General features: G+C 45.4%; 1 protein-coding gene across 1 annotated transcript in view; it reads left to right on the top strand.

The window, feature by feature from the left end:
• The window catches only part of LOC122552172 (protein Niban 1-like), a 153,497-nt gene that overhangs the window by 72,406 nt on the left and 57,844 nt on the right, over window positions 1-23,247 (top strand). The window contains exons 6-8 of the mRNA XM_043694711.1: window positions 16,246-16,376; window positions 22,392-22,523; window positions 23,038-23,152. Coding sequence (XP_043550646.1) covers window positions 16,246-16,376; window positions 22,392-22,523; window positions 23,038-23,152 — 378 coding nt within the window. The remainder of the gene's footprint in view (window positions 1-16,245; window positions 16,377-22,391; window positions 22,524-23,037; window positions 23,153-23,247) is intronic.

Here is a 23,247-nt window from a genome sequence, read left to right as displayed (position 1 = left end):
ATCCACTTTCACATTGAGAATACCATCCATCATGATGGAGTCATAGAGCTGTACAGCATAGAACAGTCCCTTCAGTCCAACTTGTCCATGAAGACCAGATATCCTAAATTAGTCTAGTCCCATTTGCCAGCATTTGGCCCACATCCCTCTAAACCCTTCCTATTCATATACCCATTGTGTGTGTCCCTGCATTAAATCAACAGCAGTGTTTCAAGAGGCAGGTCACTGCATTCTCCATTCTCCACAGGAGCTAGTGATGGGCAATAAACATTGGCCCAGCCATTGATGCCTCACCTCATGAATGGATAAAAAGACATAGACACACACAAACCTACACATATACCCACATTCAAAAGCACACAAACACACACGCACACACTATCACGCACACATTCATCAGGAAAAGAGAAACAAACAACAGGTTTCTCCACTAAGGTTGGTCAAGTAGGGGAAATAAGCACTAGCCAATGGGTTATTCTTAAAGGCAAAAGGATAAAGTGTGAAATGTTCTGGCGTGTACCACACAAATGTTCTAGCTGGTGTGGTCAGGTCACTCTTTCAAAAGAACAAATAGGTTTCACCCTGGACTTTTCAGAAAGGAGATATCAGCTGGACAGTTTGTTCTTAGCAGGCTTTCCTCCAATTGAATGAAATAAAATAATCACCTCTCCGATCCAGTTGCTGATCATAGCAGCTCCAGCAGGGAAATATGCAAAACAAGCAGATATCATCAATCATGGGATTTACAGGAAGCCTTGCAAATTAAAAAAAAAACTTTCATTTGCCCACTTGAGCTTTGAATTACCTTTTTTAAAGACATCACCCCAGATATTTGAAATTATTCCATTTTCCACAAGCCTTCATAATTTAAGTCCTCCAAGTAATATTTATGTTATGTGTCTTTGTAACAATGGCTGACATGAATCACACTAAACAAAGAAAATGCAACGAACTTTGGATCTGGAAATCAGAAACAAAAAAAGAGTCAATGTTAACTGTGTTTCTCTCTCCAAAGATGCTGCCAGACCTGCTAAGTTTTCCCAGCAAATTGTGGCTTATTTATGAACAAGAATCACATGTTTGAGTGCACCTTCCATTTGATACTCTTATGGCACTGAATGTTCAATACAAAACTCACTTTACAGTGTCTAAAATAGCAATACACTAGAACTATATTAATTCTGTATTTGTGCTGGAACAAGTCTGTATTTTCCTTTGTGATATGCCCTTTAAGCTCAAAGTAGGTTTCAGAGTATTCTGAACGAGGGTTAATTGGATTCCTGATTATTGATCATTAGCTGGAAGAAGTACTCATATGGGCTGAAGCTGCCAAGAACAGCTAAGGATGCAGCAAAATTTAAATACAGAGCAAGTTGCAATTGGCTTAGGAACCTGTGCTTTCTATTTGGCAGTTGAGAACACACTGAGAATTCATAAGAGAGAAAACAAACATAGGTCTCCCCAAAATGAACAGTTATCCATTTGGCAGTTTCCAACCAGATCTTGTGTAATAGAGCAGAGAATGTGTTACTGGAGATCTTATCCAGTTAGAAAGGCCTGAATTGTGCCTTACTTAGTTTGGATAGTCTCTGGGGAGTCAGGCAGTGAGTTACTTCCACAGAACTCCCAACATCTGATCTACTCCATCAATTGCATATTTATATGGCAAGTCCATTTCAGTTTCTGATCAATGGCAAATATGATGCTGATATTTAGGATAGACAATCAGGAGGCTGGAAGAAAACAGCAAGCGAGGCAGCATCAGGAGGTGAAGAAGTCAATGTTCCGGGTAACCCTTCTTCAGGACTGGGGAGCAGCAGATAAAGGGGGTGGGGTGGGGTGGGGGAGAGTTTTGGGTGGAGAGAGGGGCGGGGTAGTGAGATAGGCTTAGGTGAACACAGGCAGAGGGTATGGCCTGGTTGGTCGATGGGAGAAATGAATCCAGTTGGTAGGTGGAAGGAAGGGTCGGTCAGAGGAATGGAAGGGAGCTGGGGATGGGAAGAAAGGCTATTTGAAATTGGAGAACGTGATGTTGAGTCCTCTGGGCAATAGGCTGCCCAGGCGGAAGATGAGAGGTTGTTCTCCCAATTTGCAGTCTGATTCACTGTGGCAATGGAGGAGGAAGAGAATTCAAATGGGCAGTGACTGGGAGTTCCAGTGTGGACCCAGCTGAGATGCTTGGTGAAACATGCCCCGAGTTTATGTTTGTAGAGAAGACCAGATACAGTAAACTAGTTTGGAGAAGAGGCAGGTGAACCTCTATCTCGCCTGGAAGGACTGTTTGGGGCCTTGGATGGAGGTGAGAGAGGTGGTGTACTGGCAGATTTTGCATCTTTTACGGTTGCAGGGGAAGGTGCCAGGGAGTTGGTGGGGAAAGTGGCACGAACAAAGGATTGGCGTAGGGAACGGTCTTTGCGGAACACAGGGAGGGGTGGGGACGGGAAGATGTTCTTGGTGGTGGGGTCTAATTGGAGTTGGTGAAAGTGTTTAAGGATGATACATTGGATGCAAAGACTGATGAGGTAGTTATGAGGATCAGGGCGACCCTGTCTTTATTGCGTTTGGAGAGGGAGCATGATTTAGAGCAGTGGAGCGGGGAATGGAGGAGGTGCAGGGGAGGGCTGTCTGGATGATGGAGGGAGGAAAAAGCATGTTGTTCAATCTGCGATGCTTGGGAGTGGAATGTCTCCTCATCTAAGCAGATGCAGTGGAGGCAGAGGAATTGGGAAAATGGGATGGAGTTCTTGCAGGACACCGGGTGGGAGAAGGTGTAGTCCAGGTAGTTATGGGAGTCTGTGGGTTTATAGTAAATGTCTGTCTGGAGACTGTCACCGGAGATGGAAACAAAGAGGTCAAGAAAGGGGAGGGAGCTGTCTGAGATAGGCCAAGTGAATTTAGCATTGATATTTAGGAGGCATTTAGTTATGATAATGGAATTGAGTGTGAAGGGAAGGTGATTGGATTCTCTCTAGCTAGACATGGTCATTGTCTGGCATGTGTACAGCATGAATGTTACTTGCTTTGAGGAGGTGTTCAAATCCCTCAATGACAGATGGTGGAATTTCAATTCAATAAAAAGAAATCTGGAATTAAGAGTCTCCTGATGCCCATGAATCCATGAATCTATTGTCGATTGTTGTAAAAAAACATGTGGTTTACTAATGTAATTTTGGGAAGGAAACTGCCATCTTGACTTGGTTTGGTCTACATGTAACTCTAGACCCACACCAATGGGGTTGACTCTTAAATGCCCTCTAGCCAATTAGGGATGGGCAATAAGTGCTGGTCCAGCCAGCGATGCCCACATCCTGTGAATGAATTAAAAAACTTATCAGCTGAATGCTGTCCAGGTCTAGCTGCATTTGAATATTTTGCCAAGAATGTATGGCATCTGGCCCATTTCAGTTAAACAGCTAAACAGCCTCACGCCTCAGATAAAATGAAAATGAAAGTCTGACAGTGAGGAACGTGGGAAAAGATGAAGGCCATTCAGGCTATCGAACGTGCTCTACCATTCAGTGGCTGAATTGCAAATCAAAATCACACTGCTGCATACCCACTTAACTAGCAACAATAGCTCAAACCCTGTGTTGAAATTTTCAGTTGTTTGTACTCTTGGGAAAGAGATTGCAGATTGCAAAATATCTTTTCTTCTGCCTTAAGCCAAATGATGTAACTCTAATTTTAAGTTTCTTCCCATTCTTCTGGTCTGACCCGCGAGAGGAAATTGTCTCCATGTGTCTATGCCATTTAAATCTCTTTATTTTTTTAAAGACTTCAATTAGATCACTCCCAGCCTTATAAACACATGCTTTGTTTATGGAATGTGTCCTAATCATTTACCATTAACCCCTAATTATTGATTTACGCATATGTTCTCTCCGACTTGTCAGGAACAAAATGCAACAGGTTTTGTGGTGGTCTAGGGTGGTGCAGTGGCTCAGTAGTTAACACTGCTGCCTAATGGCGCCAGAGACCTAGGTTTGATTCCTGCCTCGGGCAATTGTCTGTGTGGAGCTTGCACAATCTCCCCGTGTCTGCATGGGTTTCCTCCGGGTGCTCCTGTTTCGTCCCACAGTCCAAAGATGTGCAGGTTAGGTGAATTGACCATGCTAAATTGCCCATAGTGTTAGGTGCTTTAGTTAGTGTTAAATAAAGGGTAGGGAATGGGCCTGGGTAGGTTCTCTTTGGAGGTTCGGTGTTGAATTGTTGGACCTGTTTCCATACTGTAGGGAATCAAACCTAGAGTCAATCATATGTTGAGCCTATGCTAAAGAATGTGCAATGATTGCCGGTTGGAATGGCACCCACACACTTTACTATTGCTGTCTTACCTTAACTATACATCCTCACGCCCTGCTTCCAATAAAGACTCCTTTCCATTCTCCCAGTTTTTCTGTCTCCGTTGCACCCATTCACAGGAGCTGCTCAGAAATCTCCACCCGCTTCCTCAGCAGAGAATTCCCCATCACATGCCGGACAGGGACCTCAACTGTTTCCAACCGTTCTCTCCCTCTTCTGCCCTCATCCCTTGTCCTCACCTACCATCCCAGTCATGATTTGGAGATGCCGGTGTTGAACTGGGGTGTACAAAGTTAAAAATCACACAACACCAGGTTATAGTCCAACAGGTTTAATTGGAAGCACACTAGCTTTTGGAGCGACAATCACCTGATGAAGGAGCGTCGCTCCGAAAGCTAGTGTGCTTCCAATTAAACCTGTTGGACTATAACCTGGTGTTGTGTGATTTTTAACTTTGTACTATCCCAGTAGCATCCACATCCAAAGGATCATCAGCTGCCATTGCCATCACCTCCAGCAGGATGCCCCCACCAGACCAATATTCGTCTGTCCTCCCTTTTCATTCTTACACAGGGACCATTCCTCTGGAACACCCTGGTTGAGTCCTCCTTCACTCCCAACACCTCCTCCCAAAGCCCCATGGCACCTTCCCCTTCAATCACAAAAGGTGTAACACTTGCCTGAATGCTTCCTCCCTCCTCAGTATCCAAGAACCCAAATATGCCTTCCAGGTAAAGCAGCACTTTACCTGTATATCACTCAGTCTAGTCTATTGTATTCACTGCTCAAAATGTGGGCTCCTATACTTTGGAGCATAGGAGCATAGACTGGTTGACAGCATTGCAGGACACCCACGTTCTGTCCGCAAAAAAGACCCTGAGCTTCCCAATGCCTACCACCATATTCCCTTGCCAATATCTCTGCCTCAGGCTTGCTGTGGTGCTCCAGTGAAGCTCAGCGCAAGATGCAAGTCTCTAGGACTCAATATCAAGTTCAAAACTTTAGGGCCTGAGCACCTCCTCCCAAGTCCTTTAGCCAACACCCACACATCCTGACATGACATGAGCTGCTTTCATAGAATCATAGAGTCATACAGCATGGAAACAGAACCTTTGGTCCCTGCTCCTGGCCTATATCCCTCCAAACCTTTCCTATTCATATACTTATCCAAATGTCTTTTAAATGTTGTAATTGTGCCCAGATCCATTGATTTCTCAGGAAGTTTAGTCCATATGTGTAAAATATTTGCCTCATGTCTTTTTTTAATCTCTCTCCTATCACCTTAAAAATGTGTGCCCTAATCGCGAACGCCTCCATCCTTGGGAAAAAAACATTAACTTTATCTATACTGCTCATTATTTGATAAACATCTATAAGATCATCTCTCAACCACCCATGCTCCAGTGAAAAATGTCCCAGCCCATCCAGCCTTCTTTATAACTGAAACCTTCCAAAACTGCTAAATCTCTTCTGAACCCTCTCCAGCTTAATAATGTTAAAAACCACACAACACCAAGTTATAGTCCAATAGGTTTATTTGGAAGCACTAGCTTTTGGAGCGCTGCTCCTTCAGCAGGTGGATATGGAGTATAAGATCGTGAGACACAAAATGTATAGCAAAAGTTTACAGTGTGATGTAACTGAAATTATATATTTAAAAAGACCTGGATTGTTTGTTAAGTCTCTCGTCTTTTAATTGACCATGTTTGTTTCAGTTCTTTCATATATAAATCCCCAAACTTTTTTTAAAGTTACGTTCTCTAGTGAACTTTAACAATAGGTGCCATGTTGGCCCAGATAATGTATTGAAGGTGTGAGGTGCCCTGTGTGAGGCTGTCTGTACCCCACTGTTCAGACTGAATCTAATCTAAAAAAGGGAGTTACAGAATCTTACATGGATTCATGCAGTTTATGAGCGAAATAAAATGTAATTCGGCAAGTACAAATTCATCCCACAAACTTATATATGTGTGTGTGTGTACATGTGGGTGGGTGTGAGACCAACGTTGCCAATTTCATATGCTGTAGGCAAGGATGCCCTGAGGCATGGTACATTGGGGAAACCCAGCAAAGGCTACAGCACCGGCTGGATGGACACCACACAACAATCAACAGACAGGAGGGTTCCCTCCCAGTTGGAAAACACTTCAGCGGTCCAGGACATTCGACCTCAGACCTTCGGGTGACCGTCCTCCAAGGCAGACTTTGGGACAGGCAACAATGAAAAGTGTCCAAGCAGAGGCTGATAGCAAAGTTCGGTACCCATGGGGATGGCCTCAACTGGGACCTTGGGTTCATGTCACACTATAGGTTAGCCCACTGCACCACACACACATACACTCTCCAACAGACCCATACACTTCAACAGACCCTCTCTCATATACTCACACATACACACTCACACTCCTACTAACATATGCCACCCTCTCAGAGACACTCATACACCCCCACACACACCCACCCACATGCTCGCACACACATATAAGTTTGTGGGGTGAATTTGTACTTGCCGAATTACATTTCATTTCGCTCACAAACTGCATGAATACACACACACACACACTTCTACAGACCCATACACTCACACAGACCCTCTCGCATACACAAGCTCTCTCTCATACACACATACACACCCCCCACACTCACACCCACACAAGCACCCTTTCACAGACTTATACCCCTTTACACTCACACACAAACATACACACACTCGCTCACAGATGCTCATACCACCCAACACACACACACACACACACACCACACACATATATATAAGTTTGTGGGGTGAATTTGTACTGGAGGATTACATTTTATTTTGCTCAAGAATTGCATGAATTCATGTAAGGTTCTGTAAGTGCCTACTTTAGAAATAGAATCAGTCTGAACACTGGGGCACAGACAGCCTCACACAGGGCACATCACACTTTCAATGCATTATTTGAGCCGACATGGCATCTATTGTTAAGGCACACTTGAGAATATAACTTTTTAAAAAAGCTCTGGGATTTACATATGAAAGAACTGAAACCAACATGGTCAATTAAAAAAACAAACAATCCCGGTATTTTTCAATATATAATTTCAGTCACATCACGCTGTAAACTTTTGCTATAAATTCTGTGTCTCACGATCTTATACTCCACTACCACCTGATGAAGGAGCAGCGCTCCAAAGGCTAGTGCTTCCAAATAAACCTGTTGGACTATAACTGGAGTTGTGTGATTTTTAACTTTGTCCACCCCAGTCCAGCACCAGCACCTCCAGATCATCAGCTTAATATTATCCTGTCAGGACAGCCAAGCCATTTCACCCACTCATGGGCCCCACTAGTTTCTCCCCTGCTCACTATTATCTATGCCTTTGTCTGCCCAACTGCTGTTTTCTCTCTCTCTCTCTCTCTCAATCTTTCTCTCCCTCTCTACAGGTTCCATCTCAATCATTCAATCCTCCCCAAACAGACACAGGGAGAATGTGCAAACTCCACACAGATAGTCACCCGAGTATGGAATCAAACCCAGGTCCCTGGAACTGTAAGGTAGCTGTGTTAATCAATGAGCCGTCATGCCACTCTAAGTTCATTCACATGAGGTGAGCAGTGTTAGCTACATGTCATGTATTTCCCTATCCCTAATTACTCTTGAGCAGGTGGTTGTGAGCAACCTGCTTAACCATTGCAGTCCATGGGGTGTAAATCCAGGGTCTGGTACGGGGGGAAAACAGGGCCCAACAACCAGAGGCCTGCTGTACTTGGGTCAAGGGGACCAGGGTGATTACCCACAGGTCACAAGGGCAAAGCTGGTGTGCTTTGGTTGCGGTCGGTGCCATGGTGCTCGAGGCCAAGCTGAGGATTTCAGGCCAGGAACAACACCAGAGCTGTGATTTCTGTGTCTGTCTCCAAGTAAACCCACAATCCTGTTAGGGAGGGAGTTCCAGGATTTGGACCCAGTGACAGTGAAGGGACAGCAGTATATTTCCAAGTCAATGTGGTGAGTGGCTCAGAGGGAACCTGCAGGTGGTGGTGTTCCCATGTATCTGTTGCCATTCTTTTTCTAACTGGCAGAGGCCACAGGTTTGGAAGGTGCTGTCTAAGGAGCCTTGGTGAATTTCTGCACTGCATCTTTATACACTGCTATTACTGAGTGTCAGAGGTGGAGAGAGTTGTTCCAGTTAAGCAGACAGCTTTGTCCTGTATAACATCAAGCTTCTTAAATTGTTAGAGCTGCAATCATCCTGACAAATGGGAAGTATATTGTTCTTCGTCCCTGGCATGTGGGCATCGTTGGCTAGTCCAGCATTTATTGCCCATTCCTTCGTGCCCAGAGGACAGTTAAGAGTCAACCACATCGCTGTGGTTCTGGAATCATATGTAGTTCAGACCAGGTAAGGATGACAATTTCCTTCCCATAAGGGCATTAGTGAACCAGACAGGCTTTTCCTGACAATAATAGTTTCATGGTCATTATTAGACTCTTAATTCTGGAATCTCTTTTTCAGTTCAAACTTCATCCTCTGCCATGGTGGGATTCGAACCCAGGTCCATGGAACATTACCTGTGTCTCTGGATTAATAGTCTAGCTAGGCCATTGCCCCTCTTCACATCACACTGCTTCATAGGGTGACATGGTGGCTCAGTAGTTAACACTACAGCCTCACAGCATCAGGGACCCAGGTTCAATTCCTGCCTTAGGTAACTGTCTGTGTGGAGTTCGCACATTTTCCCTGTGTCTGCGTGGGTTTCCTCCAGGTGCTCCGGTTTCCTCCCACATTCCAAAGATGTGCCGGTTAGGTAAATTGGCCATGCTAAATTGTCCATAGTGTTAGGTGCATTAGTCAGAGAGAAATGGGTCTGGGTGGTTACTCTTCAGAGGATCGGTGTGGACTTGTTGGGCCAAAGGGCCTGTTTCCACACTGTAGGTAATCTAATCAACTCTTTAGGGCGGCACAGTGGCTCAGTGGTTAGCGCTGCTGCCTCACAGCATCAGGGACCCAGGTTCGATTCCAGCCTCGGGCAACTGTCTGTGTGGAGTTTGCACAATCTCCCCGTATCTGCATGGGTCCCCTCCGGGTGCACCGGTTTCCTCCCACAGTCCAAAGATGTGCAGGTCAGGTGAATTGGCTATGCTAAATTGTCCATAGTGTTAGGTGCATTAGTCAGAGGGGGATGGGTTACTCTTCGGAGGGTCGGTGTGGGCTTGTTGGGCTGTTTCCACACTGTAGGAAGTCTAATCTAATCTAATCTTTGTAGATGGTGGACAGGCTTTGGGGAGTCAGGGTGTGAGTTACTCGCTACAGGATACCCAGCCCCTGATCCGCTATTGTAGTTAGAGTGTATGTGACAAGTCGAGTCCAATTCAGTTTCTGGTCAATGGTAACCCCCAGGATGCTGGTAGTGGGGGATTCAGCTATGATAATACCACTGAATTTCTTTAACCAAAACTGACCTGATTGGGAACTAAGCAGGCACACAAGAAGGAGGGAAACAAATTTGGAAAAGAAAGTTAGAAACGACAAAAGCAAAAGTGAAAGCTTGAGGACTAGTGGTGTGAAATAATGTGACAAAATGTCAAGAAGAAAAGTTTAAGGATGCTATACCTAAATGCATGGGGCATTTGCAATAAGGCAATAATTTTGGTCTACTTTCCTCAGAAAAGATATGCTTTCCATGAACAGAGAGCAGTGAATACTCACCAGACTGATTCTTGGGATGGCAGGCTTGTTGTACAAGATAAGGCTGGCTTATCTGGATCTGGAGTTGACAAGAATGAGAGCATATCTCATTGAAATGTATAAAACCCCAACCGGGCTAGACGAGCTGGATACAGAGTGATGATTCCCCTGGTCTCGGAGTTCCAGAACAAGGGAGCTTGGACTCATGATATGGCGCAGGTCTTTCTGACTGAGATAAGAAGAAATTTCTTCACTCGAAGGCTGGTTAATCTCTGGAATTCTCTACCATAGAATGCTGTGGCAGCTGAGACAATTTAAGAAAGAAATAGATGGGTTTCGAGAGACTAAAGGTGTTGGGAAAGAGGCATTGGGAGAGCATGTGAGTATGGTATTGAGATAGAGGATCAGCCATGATTGTTTTAAATTGTGCAGCAGGCTCAATGGGCTGAATGATCTATTGCTGTTCCTGTTTTCCATGTTTCTATGATGGAAATATAAAGGCACTGTGCAAATACAAGCTGTTGTTGCACGGATGTGTACATTCAAAACTAGCTAGCATTCATCTGTACTGTGTACAGATTGTAACAAGGTCAGCCAGATGGACCTCAGAGAATATGAATTCCCTGATTGGACCTGTTAAACTGGTACAATCAGGGAGTCCTGGCTGACAGATATAAACAGGAGTGTTAGGGGTTCTGCTCACTCTGAGAGCTTTCTCTGAGGGAGCTGGATCAGCGTCAAGGACTCTCCACATGTAAATAAAGGGTGCACTTGGTGACAGGATACCAGCCTCTGTGGAGTTATTTCATACAGCTCCTCTTCAAAGTCTTTTTTTTTCGTAGTTGGGAGTCACTGGCTAAGACAGCATTTCTTGTCTGTCCTTAATTGCCCCAGCTTCGAGTCAACCACAATACTATGGATGTGGAGTCACATGTAGACCAGAACAGGTAAGGATGGCAAATTTCCTTAAACAAAAAAAAAACGGAGGTACTGGAAGTCAGAAACAAAAACAGAAATTGCTGGAAAAATTCTGTTGTGTTTTTCCAACAATTTTTGTTCATATTGCAGCAGGATTCCTTCCCTGATGTGCATTAGTGAACCGATGGATTTAACAGTTTCCTTCTTTATTCCAAGAGAAAATGAGGATGAGAGATGAGCGTCGAGTGTGGTGCTGGAAAAACACATCTGGTCAGGCAGCATCCGAGGAGCAGGAGAATCGACGTTTCGGGCATGGAAATGAGGAAACTGGTGAAATCCACATTGATCCTGTGTGGTTGCAGGGTCCCAAGGCGGAAGATGAGGTGTTCTTCCTCCAGGTGTCGGGTGGTTAGGGTTTGGCGATGGAGGAGGCCCAGGGCCTGCATGTCCTTGGTGGAGTGGGAGGGAGAGTTGAAATGTTCAGCCACGGGCGGTGGGGTTGGTTGGTGCGGCTGTCCCAGAGATGTTCTCTGAAATGATCTGCAAGTTGGCGTCCTGGCAATTTAGCATGGCCCGTCCATCTAATCGGCACATCTTTGGACTGTGGGAGGAAATCAGAGCACATGGGAAAAACCTACGTAGGCAGTCGCCTAAGGCTGGAATTGAACTAGGATCCCTGACACTGTGAGGCAACAGTGCTAACCACTGAGCTACCATGCCACCTGAATAAGCTGTGATGGAGCTGGACCACTTGCAAGTGACACAAGGAAAGGATTCCGAACAATGACCAAGGCTCATGATAATAAACATGTGACATATAAACATGTGGCATATAAACATGTGACATATAAACATGTGACATATAAACATGTGAGCCAATACTCTGTTGCTCTTTACAAGGTCAACAAGGACTTGTCATGATATTTCACTGGAAACAGCACATACCCTGCAGAGTAAAGGACATCAACCTGACTCGAGCATGTGAGCAGGGTCTGCAAAACCTCCTGAAATCAGCTGATGATGGGAATGTGAACCAGCCACATTCCACAAGCAGGTGCACTGGCGGATTCCTGAAACTGCCGGATGTGAATCCACATCATTACACTTTGGGGTTACAGCTTATTGGATTTGTAGGTATGCTCAGAAACTCCCACCAGTCGCTGTGGTCGACTTGAAAACTGAGCCTTCCTGTTGTCTAATCCTGCCCACCTTGCAGAGACAGCTCAGTTAGTACAGTCCGTGAGCGCAGGGAGCACATTGGGGTACAGACCCTGGGCACCGACCAGGGAGGGAGAGGCGTTGCCTGCTGTCAGCGGTAAACGGGGTCACATTTTATGCCTGGCATTCCCTGCCCTGAAACATCCAGAGGGCAGGGAGGGGAAGATAAACATGTCAAAGCAATCAGTGCCGGGGTGACTGCTGCTCACAGTAATGTGAGACACTCTTACATATTCATGAACTGACTCACTCTGATGATAGGTTGCTCTGAACGATGCTGGGGAATAGTTCTGCCTCACGCATCAGGAGACCAAGGAGTTCCCGGTGAGAATCACTAAGCAACCAGCTCGGGAGCAACGCCTGGTGACCCCCTACCACCCTCGCCCTCCTCCTCCTCCTTCCCCTTCCCACTCCCAGCCCTCTGTGCGATTTGGACTCCTCTCCCAACAGCGATGGGTTTGAATTTTTCCACACAACTGGATCAACGGATGCGCGACTATCTGAAAGGTGAGCAGGGCTTTAGTTCATACTCAGATGGGTATTGGAGGCTGCTCTTGCATATGGAAGAATAAAAGGGGCACTGCACCCATTGTATTCCCCCATTGTTAAACCTTGGCTGTTGTTAGCCAACACCTTTTAGATAATAATCTCCAGGATATCGGCTTTCCCACACTCAGAAGCCAACCTGCAGCTGGTGGAAGTTAAAACTAAACAGCAAAACCATGGGCTGTAGAAGTGGAACATCTGATATAATAACCTGCTGTTATTGTGTGCACTGACAGCATTGTCTGTGTTAAAATCCCATTTCTTGGCAAATACCCTGCATTCATCTTGAAGTTGCTTAAATTTTGACCTTTAACGGTTTAATCACCTGCAGCTCGTGTTTTATCAAGGATCTCCGTGATAAATTGAAGTGTCACTATCACTATGACAAATATAGGTTTTGCTGTCGTTTGTCAGAGTGCGGCTCAGATATTGAGACTAGAACACCATGCAGATGGTGACAGTAAAAAGTAAATGGGGTCCATTCCATTATCAGTCACTTATAGTGCCTCAAATGTATGTAACTACAGTCTGGTTCAAGTAAGAGATGTCTTTGGTTTGTTTGAATACAGTCAAACTCCAAAGTTCGTTTCCTTGATATTTTATTGTACAGAACCAAACTGCATTTGTGACTTATAGAAGCACAGATTCGTACAGCAGTAATACTGTAAATGTAGTCTTGGACAAGTAATAAAAGCTGTGGGTTTGTTTGTTCTGCATGTCTAAGGAATGTGAACAGAATTGAAAAGGTAAAGTTGCCATAGTTCTTCCAGCTCGGGGGCTACTTCCCCATTAGAAAGAGAGAGAGAGAGATAACTGGTGGTGGGTTAATCTGGGGGTCACTATGCCTGAGAATGAGAGTCCTTCAGGGTAGTCTCAGCCAGTGCAGGAATTGAACCCACATTGTGCATCACTCTGCATCACACACCAGCCATTCAGCCAACTGGTAGTGAGAGACAAGTGCACTAAATCTCTGTGACAGTGAGACACGGGTGCAGTGTATTTCTGTGACGGTGAGTTCAGGTGCAGTGTATCGCAATGTCTTTCTGTAATAGTGAGATACAGGTGTGTTAAATATCTGTGACAGTGAGATACAGGTGCAGGGTATCTCTGTGACCATGAGATACAGGTGCAGTGTATCGCCATGACAGTGAGATATGGATAGTGGACAGATTCTAGACAGCAAGCATAGTTGCTAGTCTGTTTTTCAACCCAGCCTGTGATTCTTAGTTACAGGTTGCGTACTTGAAATTGTTCTCATTGCCAAAAACATAACCATGGTTGCATTTGTCATTCTCACATCACATGATCTCACTCACAATTAACATTTGCTTGGTTGATAACCACATAGTTCAAATTGTAAAAAAGACGGGCAGACCTGCTGATCACAGCTCCTTTGTACAAACTTCCCACTAGCAGAGGGTCATGTGTGTGTGGAATGAGCTGCCAGAGGAATTGGTGGAGGCTAATACAATTACAGTTTTTAAAGGCATCTGGATGGATATATGAATAAGAAGTGTTTAGAGGGATATTGGCCAAATGCTGGCAGATGGGACTAGATTAATTTAGGATATCGAGTCGATGTGAATGAGTTGGACCGAAGAGTCTGTTTCTGTGCTGTACATCTCTATGACTGTATGACTCTCGACCATACAACCACAACTGTCATGGCTCATTGGGGAATTGGGTGGAGCTCGGGCTGTTTGTTGCATTTGGCTGGCTTTGTGAAGTTGATTTACTCACTAGGTTTATGATTCTGGTTTAACATAGGAGCCTGTTCCACCACCAAACTAGGCCACGTGTGATCTTCCATCTCAAGACCATTTCACCACTCTATCCCCAAATCCCTTGTTACCTTCTGATACCTATTTCCATCTTGAACTTACTCTTCTGGTGTATTTTGTACGGTTCTGGTTGCCCTGTTATAGGAAGGATCTTATTAAGCTGGAAGGGTTCAGAAGAGCAGGATGTTTCTGGGAATGGAGGGTTTGAGTTATAAGGAGAGGCTGGATAGGCTGGAAATGTTTTTCACTGGAGAATAGGAAGTGGAGGGCTGACCTTATAGAGCTTTATAAAATCATGAGGGGCATAGATAAGGTGAATTACAGTTGTCTTATCCCTAAGGTGGAGGAGTTCAAGACTTGGGGGGCATATTTTTAAGATGAGAGAGGAAAGATTTAAAAAAGACATGGGGGCATTTTTTTTAACCTAGAGAGTGGGTTGTGTGTGGAATGAACCACCAGAGGAAGTAATGGGTGTAGGTACAGTTACAACATTTAAGAGTTATTTGGATAAGTACATGAATAGGAAAGCAGAGGCAGGCGGGACTAGTTTAAATGGGGATTATGACTCGCATAGACTGGTTGGACCAGGGTCTGTTTCTGTGCTGTATGACTCTTTAACTGTTTGGTGATTGAACACCTACAGCCCTGTTAAAGTATCACCAGGCTCTGGGTGAAGAAATGTCTCCCCTGCTCAGTGCTAAATGGCTGATCCCTAATTCTGTGACAGAATCCCCTGGTCCTAGAGTCAGCCCAGGCACGGTAGGTTTAGAACTATGTTTTCTGCATACATCATGTCATACCCATGATGAATGCTGTATGTTTCACCTCTCACTGTTCAAAACTCGAGAGAGTACAGGCTCAGTGTGCTCAATCTCCCTCCATCAGAGGGCTCAGTTTGCTAACAACTGCCTTCTAATACCAATAATCTTTTAAAAATGTATTTCTTGTGTAAAAACTGGCAAAGCAAATTTATGACATTTAAACTTTCCTGACAATATCAAGTGCAGATTATAATTTTCATCATAGTGACACCACTCAGTAATAAATTTGGAACTTCAACTTTTGAGATTGAATTGAATGTTTCCACCTGTAATGTTATTCATTAATAAACGTCAAAGCAGTGGCTCTGTCCTTGACATGGGGCAGTGATCAGTTCAGGGAGCATTGACTGAGCGAGTCAGACAACCTCTAACATTTATACAGCATCGCTTCCACCCGCTTTGTCAGGACCAGGCACTGCTGTTTGTTCCAAAACAAACCAGGATCCAGTTGTCCTTCATTCCTGTCGCGTGACCTTCTTTATTTAAGTAGGGAGGCACTGACTGCCCTGTTCTTAGCCTCTTTTAATTAGAAAGTATATAACGTAAGCCAAAGTGACTTCCCAGAACCCAGTCATTTACCCCTCACTTTGTTTATCATTGGTTCAGAAAGTTTTACAAAGAGGGGATTACCTAGGAATTTATTTGAATCTTGTTGGTAAGTTTACTGAGGAATAGCGTGGATTTACTGGGGTTTTCTTCTGTGTTTAATGGGATTACTGTGGTGGGTTACTGGGGAACAGTCTGATTTATTGGGGAACAGTCTGATTTACTTGAAGCAGCCTGCTGGGCTTTCTGTAGGGCTATCTAATGGGTTTATTGGGATTACTGTTGTAGTTCACTGGGGAACACTCTGGGTCTGTTGGGACTGTCTTCACAGTGGGCTCACTGTGTAACTGGTGTTTCTGGCTGGGAGAAAGCTGCTAACCGGTAACCATTCTGGCTGCTTTGCAGTGACACTAACTAACTCTATGCTCTGTCTGTTGTGTCCTCAGGTCGGGCTGATATTCTCTTGAATGACATACGCCCTCACTGTCGGGGACAAAACATTGCGGCTATTCTCAACAAAGTCTGGAATGAGGTGGAGCCACGACCAAGCCAAGCTCCCCAATTACTGCGAAACAAGGTGGGAGTCCTGCACCTGCCAGGCCAAACCTTGGGCTTTACTGGCATTGTCTTGGCTTGGCTGATTGCCTCATGATGCAAGGAGTGGGGTAACTAGATAAGAGTGAACCCACCCTGAGGGGTGGCAGGCGTGAACAGATAATGTTGCTGTGTTAATAATCCATAGCCCAAGTTTGCACAGGTTCCAATCCCACCAAATAGCTTGTGCCAATAAATTTGGTAACCATTAAATTATTATCAACCTCTAAGAGTTTCTTGGTGCCATAGTGGTGTTCCTACCTCTGCCCCGGGAAATTGGGTTCAAGTCCCACACAGCCACAAGATGTGTCATAACAGATCTGATTATAAACTGTAATGGGGGCTCTTGAGGCACAGCGGTAGTGTCTCTATCAGTAGGCCAGCCAGTCTAAGTCCCACCTCTCATAGAGGTGTGTCCAAACAGGTTATTCTTTCTTGTTTTAAAATTATTATCAGTTGTTGTGAAAACCCACCTTGTTGACTAATGGCCTTTAGGGAAAGTCATCTGCCATTTTTACTTGGTCTTCTGATGTGATGCCAGAATCTCAGCAATGAGGTCGATTCTTAACCACCTTCTAGGCCTAGTGAGCAAGTGAGGCCTATTCAGGACATTGGCCTTGTCATTAATGCTCAGATCTCATGAAAGAATTAAGAAAAATGCCAGTGATCACCCAAAATAAATTCCCTGCACAGACTCATTTCCCAGAGGAAATGTTAGATTGTACGCCTCAATTGATATCTGCGGAAGTCCAGGCCTGACCATAATTAAAAAGAGATCTTGATCTATTAGTCAATGAGCTGAGGAGTGGCAGTTGGAGTTTAATTTGGATAAGTGTAAGGTATTGCACTTTGGTAAAACAAACAAGGGCAGGATTATAAAATGAAAATGGGCAGTGTAGAACAGAGAGAGACTTAGAGATTCAGGTACATAATTCTTTGAAGTTTGTGTCATATGTAGACAGGATGGTTCAGGAGGTCTTTAGTGCACTTGCCCTCATTGCTCAGACCTTTTGAGTATAGGAGTTGAGATATTATGTTGAGGTTGGTGAGGCCTCTTCTGGAGTAGTGTGTGTAATTCTAGTTGCCCTTTGTAGGAAGGATATTATAAAGCTGGAGACATTTCAGAAGAGATTTACCAGGACGCTGCTGGGAATAGAGGGTTTGAGTTATAGAGTCATAAAGTCATAGCGTTATATTACAGTTGTATAGGACTTTGGTTCGGCCACATTTGGAATACTGCGTACAGTTCTGGTCACCACATTACCAAAAGGATGTGGATGCTTTGGAGAGGGTGCAGGGGAGGTTCACCAGGATGTTGCTAGCTACGAAGGGAGGGTGCTAGCTACGAAGAGAGATTGAGTAGATTAGGATTATTTTCATTAGAAAGGCGGAGGTTGAGGGGGAAACCTGATTGAGGTCTACAAAATCATGAGAAGTATAGACAGGGTGAATAGCAAGAAGCTATTACTCAGGGGTCACGAGTTCAAGGTGAGAGGGGAAAGATTTAAGGGAAATATGTGTGGAAAGTTGTTTGTGCAGAGGGTGCTGGGTGCCTGGAACACATTGCCAGCGGAAGTAGTAGGGGCAGACACGAGAGCATCATTTAAGATACATCTAGACAGATACATGAATGGGCAGGGAGCAGAGGGATACAGATCCTTGGAAAACAGGCGACAGGTTTAGATAGAAGATCTGGATCGGCACAGGTTATCCTGTGCTGTAATTTTCTTTGTCCTTTTCTTTGAGTCATAGAGTCCTACAGCACAGAGACAGGCCCTTAGGCCCAAACTGGTCCATGCCAACTAAATTGTCCATCCACGCTAACCCCATTTCACTGCACTTGATCCATATCCTTTGAAACCTCTCCTGTCCATGTATTTGTCCAAATGCCTTTTCAATGTTGTTAATGTACCCGCCTCAACCACTTCCACTGGCAGCTCATTCCATATGCATATCACCCTCAATGTAAAAATGTCGTCCCTTTTATTCTTTCCCATCTAACCTTATGCCCTCTAGTCCTCAATTCTCCAACCCTGAGAAAAAGACTGAGTGCATTCACTCTATCCATGCCTCTCATGATCTTATACACTTCTACAAAGTCCCCCCTCACCTCAATTTCCTACACACTAAAGACAAAACTCCAAGCTTGTCCAACCTCTCCCAAGAAGTCAGACCCTTGAATCCTGGCAATATCCTTGTAAGTTTCTTCTGCACTCTTTCCAGTTTAATAATAGGTAAAAACAATGACTGCAGATGCTGGAAACCAGATTCTGGATTAGAGTGGTGCTGAAAAAGCACAGCAGTTCAGGCAGCATCCGAGGAGCAGTAAAATCGACATTTCGGGCAAAAGCCTTTCATCAGGATTACAGGCAGAGTGCCTGAAGGTTGAAGAGATAAATGAGAGGAGGGTGGGGGTGCGGGGAAAGTAGCATAGAGTACAATAGGTGAGTGGGAGAGGGGATTAAGGTGATAGGAGGGTGGAATAAATAGGTGGAAAAGAAGATAGGCAGGTAGGACAAGACATAGGGACAGTGCTGAGCTGGAAGTTTGGAACTGGGGTGAGGTGGGGGAAGGGGGAATGAGGAAACTTGATGCCCTGGGGTTGAAGTGTTCCGAGGCGGAAGATGAGGCGTTCTTCCTCCAGGCGTCTGGTGGTGAAGGAGGCCCAGGGCCTCCATGTCCTCGGCAGAGTGGGAGGGGTAGTTGAAATGTTGTGCGCAAGGGCGGTGTGGTTGATTGGTGCAGGTGTCTCGGAGATGTTCCCTAAAGCGCTCTGCTAGGAGACGTCCAGTCGACCCAATGTAGAGGAGACCGCATCGGGAGCAACAGATACAATAAATGATATTGGTGGATGTGCAGGCGAAGGTTGGTAGGGTGGAAGGTGAGCACCAGGGGCGTTCTGTCCTTGTTACGGTTGGAGGGGTGGGGTCTGAGGGCGGTGGTGTCGGATGTGGATGAGATGCGTTGGAGGGCATCTTCACTTATTGTACTCTATGCTACATTCTCCCCACCGCCTCCCTCCTCTCATTTATCTCTCCAACCTTCAGGCACTCTGCCTGTATTCCTGATGAAGGGCTTCTGCCCAAAACGTCGATATGGGGAGAAGCTGGATAGGCTGTGACTTTTCTCACTGAAGTGTAGGATGTCGAGGGTTCACCTTATGGAGGTTTATGAGGGGTATAGATAAGGTGAGTGGCAGGTGTCTTTTCCCTAGGGTGGTGGATTTCTAGACTAGAGGTGAGAGGAGAAAAATTTGAAAAAGACGTGAGGGGCAATTTTTTTTTACAGAGAGGGGGTCATGTATAGAGTGAACCTCCAGAAGGTGTGATGAATGCAGTACAGTTACAATGTTTAAAAGACATTTGGATAAGTACATGAATAAGAAATGGTTGGAGGGATGTGGGCCAAGTGCAGGCAGGTGGGACCAGTTTAGTTTGGGATTATAGTTGGCACGGTCTGGTTGGAACAAAGGGTCTGTTGCTGTGCTCTATGACTATTAACTGTAGAATGGTAAAGTCTCCACTGTCCTATTGGACCAGAGAGAGAGAGAGAGGACTGGTGATGATTTACCTAAGGGTCACCATAACTCAGGCGAGGGGAGAGGTTGAGAAGGAGAGTCCTTCATGGTGAACCTCAGTCAGTGCAGAAATTGAACCCACACTGTTGGTGTCACTGTCACAAGCCAGCCACCGAGACTATAAATACTGAATCCTGAAGGTTCTATTCGAATGGCCATTGTGAAGGAACCCATAGGCAACCCATTCTTGAGGCTTTCACTTGAAAGGCTCCACTGAACTAAAGATTGCATTTTTTCTTTTCCAAATCATTTGAAGATTCCTCTTTACTGAATAGAAATAAATTGGGAATGAGGAGATCAATGGATACAATGGGCAATGAGACAATTCATTTTCCAGTCAGGGTAGGAAGGTAATGCATCAGAAGGAAGGAAGTGTTAGCCAAATAATGCCAGGACATGGGAGCATTTTTCTGTCAGAGGAGTCACAGAGTAATAGAGATGTACAGCATGGAAACAGACCCTTCAGTCCTACCCATCCATGCCGACCAGATATCCCAACTCAGTCTAATCCCACCTGCCAGCACCCGGCCCATATCCCTCTAAACCCTTCCTATTCATATACCCATCCAAATGTCTTTTAAATGTTGCAATTGTACCAGCCTCCACCACATCCTCTGGCAGCTCATTCCATACATGTACCACCCTCTGCGTGAAAACGTTGCCCCTTAGGTCTCTTTTATATCTTTCCCCTCTCACTCTAAACCTATGCCCTCTAGTTCTGGACTCCCCTGAACCCAGGGAACAGACTTTGTCTATTTATCCTATCCATTCCCCTCATGACTTTGTAAACCTCTATAAGGTCACCCCTCAACTTCCGACTCTCCAGGGAAAGCTGCCCCAGCCTGTTCAGCCTCTCCCTGTAGCTCAAATGCTCCAACCCTGGCAACATCCTTGTTAGTCTTTTCTGAACCCTTTCAAGTTTCACAACATCTTTCCGATAGGAAGGAGACCAGAATTGCACACAATATTCCAACAGTGGCCTAACCAATGTCCTGTACAGCAGCAATATGGCCTCCCAACTCCTGTACTCAATACTCTGACCATTTAAGGAAAGCATACCAAATCATTTTATCTGAATTAAACTCCATCTGCCACTTCTCAGCCCATTGGCCCATCTGGTCAAGATCTTGTAATCTGAGGTAACCTTCTTCGCTGTCCACTACACCTCCAATTTTGGTGCCATCTGCAAACTTACTAACTGCACCTCTTATGCTCGCATCCAAATCATTTATGTAAATGACAAAACGTAGAGGACTCAGCACCGATCCTTGCGGCACTCCACTGGTCACAGGCCTCCAGTCTGAAAAGCAACTCTCCACCACCACCCTCTGTCTTCTACCTTTGAGCCAGTTCTGATTAGATTAGATTACTTACAGTGCAGAAACAGGCCCTTCAGCCCAACAAGTCCACACCAACCCTCCGAAGAGCAACCCACCCAGACCCATTCCCCTACATTTACCCCTTCACCTAACACTACAGGCAATTTAGCATGGCCAATTCACCTAACCTGCACATTTTTGGACTGTGGGAGGAAACCGGAGCACCCGGAGGAAACCCACGCAGACACGGGGAGAATATGCAAACTCCACACAGACAGTTGCCCGAGGCGGGAATTGAACCCAGGTCTCTGGCACTGTGAGGTAGCAGTGCTAACCACTGAGCCACCATGCCTGCCCTCTGTATCCAAATGGCTAGTTCTCCCTGTATTCCGTGAGATCTAACCTTGCTAACCGGTCTCCCATGGGGAACCTTGTCGAACGCCTTACTGAAGTCCATAAGATGTGGACATCACTGGCAAGGTCAGAATTTATTGCCCCTTTTCCAACGTCTTTTCAACTGAGTGACTTGCCAAGTCTTTTCAGAGGGTGGTGACGAATTATTTTGGTCAGACCAGGTAAGGAGAGCAGATTTCCGTACCAGATGGGTTGTTACCACAACAATTAAAATGAACTAATCTGTGAGATTTACTCATGCAAGGGTTTAAGGGCCACCAGCCCCCATGGTGGAATGTGATCTCACACCCCTCCCCCACCCCATGCCCAAATCATTGGGCTAGCCATCTAGGTTGCTCGCTCAGTGCCATAGAATCATCATAGAATTCCTACTGTTGTGAAACAGGCCATTCAGCCCAACTGGTCCACACCAACCATCTGAAGAGCATCACACCCAGACCTATCCCCCTACCCTATAACTTCCAAGGCTAACCCACTGAGCCTGCACATCCCTGGACACCATAGGGAAATTTAGCATGGCTAATCCTCATAACCTGCACATCCTTGGGCCTGAAGGAGACCCTTGCAGACACAGGGAGAATGTGCAAATTCCATGACACTGCCCCCCACCATGCAGTGACACTTCCAGAATAGATATCCCCTCCATTGGCAGCCTTCTAGCTCCTCACTCATCACTCTATCGTCTCAGGAATGCAGGGCCAGTGAAGAGGTGATTGCCCAGGGACACATGCTGCAACACGTGGACACCAGGAGGAAGTGGAAACAGAGATACTTTGTCATGAAGGCCAGCTACCACTTGGAGTATTTTGAAACGAAAGAGGTGGGAAACTTTATTCATACAGTTTGAGTCTTCCTGGCTGGCGGGTGTGTCTTTCTGGGTAGGGGAATGTTTCTGTCTTCACTGGGGGAGTGTGTCTGGGAATGGTGGGTATGTGTTGTTCTGGGATGATGGCAGAGTAGGAGTCTGGGAGGATAAGGGAATCTTTGTCTGGAATGGTGGGAGGATGTGTTTCTGGAAATGGAGTGGGAGTGGGGAAGTATATGTCTGGTGTGATGGAGTGTGTGTCTGGAATGAAGGGGGGAGTGTGAGTCTGGGACAGGAAGGGAGCGTGTTTCTGGGATGTTGGGGGAGTGTGGGTCTGGAATGTTGAAGAAGTGTGAGTCTGAGATGCTGGGGGAGTGAATGTCTGGGATGGGAGGGGACTGTGTGTCTGGGTCGGTGGCGAGAGAATGGATGCCATGTTCATTTGACCAAGCATTGCGTGCGAGTATTGTTGCAATGTTGGAAGGGTGTTAAGTTTATTTTACTAACATTCTGTTGCAATATATTCCAGGCTGAACAGAGAGGACTAAAACCAGAAGACACTGTGCTCCTATCAGGGTTCGTTGTGCTGACCTCAGTAACAGAATATACTGAAATCCTCCAACGGACCTGGCCACACTTCAATGGTGAGGGTGTGGAATGGCTGGTGAGGGCCATGGAGCTAATTACACCTCACAATTTAGTCTCGTTATCAGTCACAGAGTGTGAGCCCACCAATTGT

Source organism: Chiloscyllium plagiosum, chromosome 8, assembly GCF_004010195.1.
Source record: "Chiloscyllium plagiosum isolate BGI_BamShark_2017 chromosome 8, ASM401019v2, whole genome shotgun sequence".
Lineage (NCBI taxonomy): Eukaryota > Metazoa > Chordata > Chondrichthyes > Orectolobiformes > Hemiscylliidae > Chiloscyllium > Chiloscyllium plagiosum.
Note: the sequence above shows the minus strand (reverse complement) of the source record. Positions and strands in the feature narration are given on the sequence as shown.